At 38.0% G+C, this 9152-nt stretch overlaps 1 protein-coding gene across 1 annotated transcript; it reads right to left on the bottom strand.

Annotated features, from left to right (window-relative positions):
* Nucleotides 1-7766: 7766 nt before the first annotated feature.
* Nucleotides 7767-8717, bottom strand: LOC110317947 (olfactory receptor 10AG1-like). Its single transcript, XM_021192738.1, has one exon. The coding sequence runs from the start codon at nt 8715-8717 to the stop codon at nt 7767-7769; it is 951 nt and encodes a 316-aa protein (XP_021048397.1).
* Nucleotides 8718-9152: the final 435 nt, after the last annotated feature.

The raw sequence follows: 9152 nt of genomic DNA, 5'->3' as shown, positions 1-9152 counted from the left end.
CACACATCCCCATCCCAAGTTATAGGATCCCATCCTTTGCCAATTAGTGCCCTTACTTTAACTGTCAACACACTTTGAGGCTGAGACTTGAGTTGTCGTTTTAGTTCAGCCAACCTTACAATGAGGGTTTCAGTTTGATTTTCTGCNACTTGAGCTCTATGGCTGCAGGAGAGAAGATTCTCTTCAAGGACACNCTTAGCAACTTTTAGATCGTTTACTTGTGTCTGGAGCCTTTCGATTTTATCACACAACTCTGTCCATTGATAGGAGTGGGATGTTGAAGTCTCCCACTCTTATTGTGTGAGCTTCAATGTATGATTTGAGGTTTAGTTAAGTTTCTTCTATGAGTGTATGTGTACCCTTGCATTTGGGGCCTAGTTCTTCAAAACTGAGACTTTATCTTGGTGGGTTTTTCCTTTGATTAATATGAAGTATCTCTCCCTGTTTCTATTTATTAATTTGGTTGAAAGTCTATTTCCTTGGGTAGTAGAAGCCTACTCCAGCTTGTTTCTTAGGATAGTTTTCTTGGAAATTGTTTTTACAGTCCTTTACTCTGAGATAGTTTCTATCTTTGTTGCTGAGGTTTGTTTATCATATGCAGGAAAATGATGGATTCTGTTTATGTATGCAGTCTGTTATCATATGTTTTTATATTGAGGGATTGAGTCCAATGGTGTTGAGAGATATTGATGACCAATGGATGTTATTGCCTCTTATTTTGTTGTTGGAGGTGATGGTGTGTGTGTGTGTGTGTGTGTGTGTGTGTGTGTGTGTGTTTCTTCCTTGTGTCTTCTGTGTAATGATTAATTTCTTGTGATTCTTGGGTGTACTTACACTCAAGCATCTTCTGTAGGGCTGCATTAGTGGAAAGATAATTTTTGTAATTGTTTTTTCATGGAATATCTTGTTTTTGCTATATATATGTTGATCAAGGGTTTTGCTGGGTATCTCTTCTGGTATCTGTGATCTATTAGGGTATGCAAGACATCTGTCCAGGCACTACTAGTTTATAGATTCTCTATTGAGAAGTCAGGTATAATTCTGATAGGTCTGCCTTTATATGTTATTTGGCCTTTTTTATTATCAGTTTTAATATTCCTTCTTTGTCCTGTACGTATACTGTTATTGATTTATTATTTTATTTTCTGGTCCAATTTATTGGAGTTCTGTAGGCTGCTATTTTTTTCTTTCTTTCTTCTTTTATTGGACATTTTATGTGTTTACATTTCAAATGTTATCACCTTTCATGGTTTCCACTCCAGAACCCCCCTCTCCCATTCCTTCCTCTGCCTGCTTCTATTAGGATGTTCCCCATTCTACCCAACAACTTCAACCTCACCACACAGGTATTCCCCTACACTGGGGAATCCACCATTCATAGGACCAAGAGCTTCTCTTCCTATTGATGCTGGTGGAACCATGGATCCCTACATGTATATTTGATTGGTGGTCCAGTCCCAGGAGTACTAGGGGTGCCTGACCAGTTGACAGTGTTGCTCCCTCCATGGGACTGAAAACCCTTCAGGATCCTTCAGGCATTTCTCTAACTCCCCCATTGGCAATCACATGCTAAGTCCAATGGTTGGCTGAAAGCATCCACCTCTGTATTTGTCAGGATCTGGCAGAGCCTTTCAGGAGACAGCAGGCACTTCTTGGGTGCTTGGGTGTCTGGGTTTGGTGTCTGTATATGGGATAGATCACCAGGTGAGGCAATCTCTGGATGGCCTTTCCCTTATTCTCTGCCCCACACTTTGTCCCCTTATTTCCTTTGGACAGGAGCCCTTCTGAGTTAAGAACTTGGAGATGAGTGAGTGGTCCCATCCCCCAACCAGGGGCCTTGCCTAATCTCTGGATATGATCTCTACAGGTTCTCCCTCTGCTTTGTTGGGCATTTCAGCTAATCTCATCCCTGTTGGGTCCTGGGAGCCTTTTTCCTTCCTGGCATCTGGGGCTTGCTGGTGGCTACCCCGAGTTTTCCATCCCCTAGTGACATAAACTTCTGGGCAAATTCCATAACCTCTGTATATTATCGCTGTCTCCTCTCATACCTATTCCTGCCCCTATTTTTTCCCTCCCCTTCTATCTTCCTCCAAATTCCCTACCACCTTCTACTTTCCTTGATTATTTTGTTCCTCCTTCTAAGAAGGACTGAAGCATACACATTTTGACCTTTCTTCATCTTGAGCTTCATATTGTCTATGAATTGTATCTTGGCTATTCTAAGACTTTGGGCTAATATCCACTTATCAGTGAGTGCATACCATATATATTCTTTTGTGACTGGGTTACCTCACTCACCTGAGTTTTTGATCTTAGCCATTCAGACTGGTGTGAGAAGATTTTCATATTAGATGATGAAAAGCATTTGACAAAAGTCAAAAGTCTTGGAAAGATCAGGAATTCAAGACCTATACCTAAACATATTAAAAGCATTATACAGCAAACAAGCACCTAACATCAAACTAAATGGAAAGAAAATTAAAGCAATTCCACTAAAATAGGTGACTAGACAAGGCTGCCCACTCTCTCCTTACCTATGCAATATATATAGTACTAGGAGTCAGGTAGATTAATGGAATAGAATTGAAGACCCAGAAATGAACCCTCAGATCTATGGTCACTTGATCTTTGACAAGGGAGCTAAAACCAGCCAGTGGAGAAAAGATATCATTTTCAACAAATGGTGCTAGTTCAACTGACTGTCAGTATCTAGAAGAATGCAAAGACCCATTCTTATCAATTTGTACAAAGCTCAAGTCCAAGTGGATCAAGGACCTCAACATAAAACCAGATATACTGAAACTAATAGAAAGGAAGGTAGGAAAGAGCCTGCAGCACATGGGCACGGGGGAAAGTATCCTGCACAGAAAACCAATGACTTATGCTCAAAGATCAACAATAGACAAATGGGAAGTCATTAAATTTCAAAGCTTCTTAAAGGCAAAGGACACCGTCAATAGGACAAAAGAGCAACCAACAGATTGGGAAATGTCTTTACCACTATTACATCCAATAGAGGGCTAATATCCAATATATACAAAGAACTCAAGAAGTTAGACTCCAGAGAACCAAATAACCCTATTAAAAATGGGGTACATAACAAAGAATTCTTTTTTTACAGTTTTTATTTTTTTATTTTTTCAAAGTTTTTTACTAGATATTTTCTTTATTTACATTTCAAATGCTATCCTGAAAGTTCCCAATACCCCCCCCCCCTGCCCAGCTCCCCTAGCCACCCACTCCTACTTCTTGGCCCTGGCATTCCCCTGTATTGGGGCATATAAAGTTTGTAAGACCTAGGGGCCTCTCTTCCCAATGATGGCTGACTGGGCCATCTTCTACTACATATGCAGCTAGAGACATGAGCTCTGAGGGTACTGGTTAGTTCATATTGTTGTTCCATCTATAGGGTTGCAGACCCCTTCAGCACCTTGGGTTCTTTCTCTAGCTCCTCCGTTAGGGGCCCTGTGCTCCATCCTATAGATGACTGTGAGCATCCACTTCTATATTTGCCAGGCACTGGCATAGCCTCATATGAGACAGCTATATCAGGGTCCCTTCAGCAAAATCTTGCTGGCATATGCAATAACAAAGAATTCTTAACTGAGGAATGTTGAATGGCCAAAAAGTACCTTAAAAAACGTTCAACATCCTTAATAATCAGGAAAATGCAAATCAAAACAACCCTGAGATTACACCTTACACCAGTCAGAATGACTAAGGTCAAAATCTCAGGTGAGCACAGATGGTGGCGAGGATGCGGAGAAAGAGGAACACTCCTCCATTGCTGGTGGGATTGCAAGCTGATACAACCCCTCTGGAAATCAGTGTGGCAGTTCCTCAGAAAATTGGGCATAGTATTACTCAAGGATCAAGCAATACCACTCCTGGGCAATACCTAGAAGGTGCTCCAACATGTAATAAGGACACACGTTCCACTATGTTCATAGCCTTATTTATAAAAGCCAGAAGCTGGAAAGAACTCAGATGACCTTCAACAGAGGAACGGATACAGAAAATTTGGTATATTTATGCAATGGAGTACTATTCCGCTATTAGAACAATGGCTTCATTAAATTCGCAGGCAAATGGATAGAACTTGAAAATATCATCCTGACTGAGGTAATTCAGTCACAAAAAAATGCACATGGTATGAATTCACTGATAAGTGGCTATTAGCCATCCCATATACAGTCATCAAACCTGGAAGCTAATGGATTCCAGGAAGTTTTTGCTGACTAGAGCCTAACTTGTGTCCTGAGAGACTCTGTCAGAGCCTGACAAATACAGAAGCAGATGCTTGCAGCCAACCATTGGACTGAGTGTGGGGTCCCCGATGGAGGACTTAGAGAAGGGACTGAAAGAGCTGAGGGGGATTGCAGCTCCATAGAAGGATCAACAGTAACAGTATCAGCTGGTCAGACCCCTCAGAGCTCAGGATGGAGTACCAATGAAAGAGTGCACATGGATGAACCCATGGCTCCAACTTCATATGTGACAGAGGATGGCCTTGCTGGACATCAGTGGGAGGAGAGTCCCTTAGACTTGAGAGTGTTTGATGCCCCAGTGTAGGGGAATCCCCGGGCATTTAGGTTGAAGTTGGTGGGTGGGAGGGGAAGAATCCTCATAGAAGCTGAAGGATTAAGGATGGAAGAAGGGAGGGGTTCCACAGGGGAAACCAGGAAACTGGATAACATTTGGAATGTAAACACATAAAATATCCAATTTTTAAAAAAGAAAACCATATGAGTAATTGGATATAGTAGATGACCCCTCTCTTTTATAATGATGATAATCTTAAAACATTTAAACATAAAGCAGAACTGATTACTCCCTCAAAAATGTTTCTAAATATGGCCAACAGTTTATGATATTTTGCTAATCAAGCATTTATCACAGTTTTTTTTTTATTGGTTTATGATGTGTGTTTTCAAGTAAGGTATATGTGACTGAGAAAAGAGAACACTCTTTTGTGACGTTACCACTTGCATACATTATCACAAAGTCTCCTAATTACTCAACATTTTGCTTAGATATAAAAATTCTGTTTAGATAAACTCATGGAATAAAATTAGACTCATAAGTGTTTTATCCTTTATTTATAATTCATGAACACACAGCCGGGCAGTGGTGGTGCATGCCTTTAATCCCAGCACTTGGGAGGTAGAGGTAGGTAGATTTCTGGGTTCGAGGCCAGCCTGGTCTACAGAGTGAGTTCCAGGACAACCAGAGCTACACAGAGAAACCCTGTCTCGAAAAACCAATGATAATAATAATAATAATAATAATAATAATAATAATAATAATAAATGAACACAAAAGATGCTTCTATAAGTAGAATGTCTGCCAACACATTTTTCATTCAAATAATCTTTCTCATAATCCTCATGGCAAATTATTGAAACATTTAAAACAATAAATTACAAGCCGTACATACATATGCACTTTTAGGTATAAAAAAACATATAAATAAACAGAATTCATCACACTAATATACATAATGCAAATGATTGGATGAAAGAGAAAAACTTTCGTGCGATGCAGTAAATTTTTCATTTGTACCTAGGCTTACAGTCATATCAAATGCAAAAAGGAAGCAAAGCTAAAGTGAACTGGAATCTCTCTCCATGAATTACTGACTTGAGAACCTAGTATTGCATGGTTGGAAACATGGCTTTATAATTTGTTGTTTATTTCCCTTGATAATGTCAGTATAAAAATTTAGAAATATAAGAAATGAAACAATGGTTAAAAGTAGAGGACTGAATAGGACTAAAATAATGCAACAGTGTAGACTGAGGTGATCAAGGAAGTCTTAAAAAGCAACAATCAGCTGACTTCACTTTCAAGTACTTACACATTTTTATAATTAATTTTGAAATTATACTATAATTACATCATTTCTTCTCCCTTTCCTCCCTCCAAACACTCTCTCTCTCTCTCTCTCTCTCTCCCCTCTCTCTCTCTCTCTCTCTCTCTCTCTCTCTCTCTCTCTCTGTCATAAATATGCATGTATTTATGTATGATAAGATAGGATAGGAGTGTGGTTTCTAGTGTAATTAGGTAATACGTGAAACATGATAGATTATGTAGATAAAATTTTAAAATATGGCAAAATATGAACAAACAAAACATTCAAGCAGTGTAGAAATATAGTATTATTTAATGTAGTTTCATGTGTTTTTATTAGGAAGAAAATATGTGTGTCAAGTTCTCTTTCAGTATTACCATATATGTAATCTATATCAATACATAGGCAGTTAAATTACTATGCTACAATAACTATTGAAACTATGGATAGTATAAAACACATAGATATAGCTAGTACTATAATTGATGGCAGACTAACATATTTATACATTCCCAAATTTATATTAGAATAATTTCTTTCTTCAGATACTTGAAGTTATTGTCATATAGACCTTGCACCTGTTTGGTTAGAGTCACAGCAAGATATTTTATATTGTTTCTGATTATTGTCAAAGGTGCCATTTCCATAATTTCTTTCTCAGCCTGTTTATCTTTTGAGTATAGGAAGGCAACTGCTTTGTTTGAATTAATTTTATATCCAGACACTTTGTTAATGTTATCAGTTGTGGGAGTTCTCTAGTCGAGTTTTTGGGGTCACTTAAGTATGCTATCGTATCATCTGCAAGTAGTAATAGTTTAAATTCATCCTTTCCAGTTTGTATTCCTTTGACCTCCTTCTGTTGTCTAATTGCTAGGTAGAACTTCAAGTACTATATTGAATAGATAGAGAGAGAGAGGGCAGCCTTCTCTAGTCCCTAATTTTAGTGGGATCACTTCAAGTTTCTCTCTAGTTGATGTTGTCTACTGGTTTGCTATATTGCTTTTATTATGTTTAGGTATGGGCCTTGAATTATTGATCTTTCCAAGACTTTTCTTTTTATCTCTCTTTTTGGTTTTTGTAGACAGGGTTTCTCTGTATATCCTGGCTGTCCTGGAACTCATTTGTAGGCCACGGTGGCCTGGAACTCAGATATCTGCCTGCCTCTGCCTCCCAAGTGATGGGATTAAAGGCGTGTGCCACCATGCCCAGCTATTTCTAAGGGATGTTGAATTTTGTAGAATGCTTTTTCAGCATCTAAACCAACCAAAGATTACAGATGGAGGGACACACAGCTCCAGTTGCATATGTAGTAGAGGATGGCCTTGTTAGACATCATTGGGAGGAGAGGCCCTTGGTCCTAAGAAGGCTAGATGCCCTTGTGTAGGGGAATTCCAGGACAGGGAATCAGTAGTGGGTGGATTGGTGAGCAGGGGGATTAGGGATGAAATAGGGGCATTTCAGAGAGGAAAACAGGAAAGTGGGTAATATTTGAAAAGTAAATAAAGAAAATTACCTTATAAAAACAAATAATTGTAGAATAATTATTCCATCAAAACTTGTTGATAAATATGGTTCTATAAAGTACAGAACCAAAGATGAAATCCACAAATATGTTAATACTTAATATCATTCTGTTACCTATAATGCATGATCAATAACATTCGACACTTTGCAAATATCAGAACAAACAGAAAGTAAATAAATTAAAAATAGTTATTCAGAATTTTTGTAGGGATATATTATTGAAGATAGAGTATTTGCACATTCACATACACAAATAATGCAAAATTTCATAGTATCTGACACAAAATATACATAAGCAAGGAGTGAATATTCTCAAAGTAAGCATGGACAGAGTGAAGCTATTTCTCTAAAAAACTGCATTACAATCTGCACTTTGAAAGGACAGAATTGATTAGGAATATGTTTTAAAAAGTAATTTCCTCAGAGCCGAAATCACCTCTTTGTTCCTCAGGCTGTATATCAGTGGATTAAACATGGGAGTCACAACAGTGTAGAACAGAGACAGCAGTTTGTCAGTTCCAGGGGAATGCATGGACTTTGGTCTGAAATAGGTAACTGTAGCAGATCCATAAAACAACAGTACCACCAGCAGGTGGGAAGAACATGTAGAGAAGGTTTTTGCCCGACCTTTGGCTGTTGGCAACCTCAAGATGGTGGCAATGATTTTGCTGTAGGATGCAAGCACCAGTATAAAAGGGAACGCAGCCACCACCATAACGACCACATAAACAGACAGTTCATGCACTGAAGTGTCCCCACAAGCCAGCTTGAGAATTGGTGGTATGTCACAGAAGAAGTGGTTGATTTTGTAAGAATTACAAAAACTCATAGAGAATATCTGACAGGTTTGTCCTATCTGGACTGGCATGCCTCCAAGCCAGGAGACTGCTGCCAGCTGTGTGCATTTTGATGGGGTCATGACCAGAGGATAGAGCAGAGGATGGCAGATGGCCACATAGCGGTCATAGGACATCACAGCTAGTAGTATACTTTCAGTAGTTCCAAAAACAAGGAAGAAGGACATTTGTGTCGCACAGGACAACAATGATATGTTTCGGTTCTGTGTCCCAATGTTGAACAGAATCCTTGGGACAGTTACTGATACATAACAGATTTCCAGAGAGGAAAAATTTGCCAGAAAAAAATACATTGGTTTTTGTAATGCTTGGTCCATACTGATTATTATGATTATGAGGAAATTTCCAATCAGAATAATAATATAAACTACAGAAAACACTGCAAATAGAAACCATTGGAGGTTGGGCAGGTCAGAAAATCCTATGAGCACAAATTGTATCACTGTGGAAACATTGTCTATGGACTCTAGCTCTCCATGATTCATCTGTGGAAAATATTAAATCACAAATATAAACCCACTTTTGCTTTTTGTCTATGTAGTTTTATGTATGATTTTCTGAGAATACACATTTTAGACTTTTTCTTCTTAATAATGAAAACTTTAAATTCCATTGCTTTAAAACTATAATTATATATTTTCTTAGTTAATAAATGACCATACATAATTTAGTTTTTAAAGCTTCTGGGATATATTTTTATGGATTAACTTTGGAAATATGGATTATTTTATATTGTATAATCGGTTTATACTTCCAAACTCTGAAAATATTTCCTATAGTTTTGCTGTTGTGATTCCAATATGTTTTCATGTCTTTATTCTGGACAATTTTGTACTTTTAATACTAAAAAATAAAATTAAGCTATCAGATGGCATAAAATATTACTTATTTCAAAACTGAGTTTTCCTCCCATAGTAAGT

The sequence above is a fragment of the Mus pahari genome, chromosome 3, assembly GCF_900095145.1.
Source record: "Mus pahari chromosome 3, PAHARI_EIJ_v1.1, whole genome shotgun sequence".
NCBI classification, from domain to species: domain Eukaryota; kingdom Metazoa; phylum Chordata; class Mammalia; order Rodentia; family Muridae; genus Mus; species Mus pahari.
Note: the sequence above shows the minus strand (reverse complement) of the source record. Positions and strands in the feature narration are given on the sequence as shown.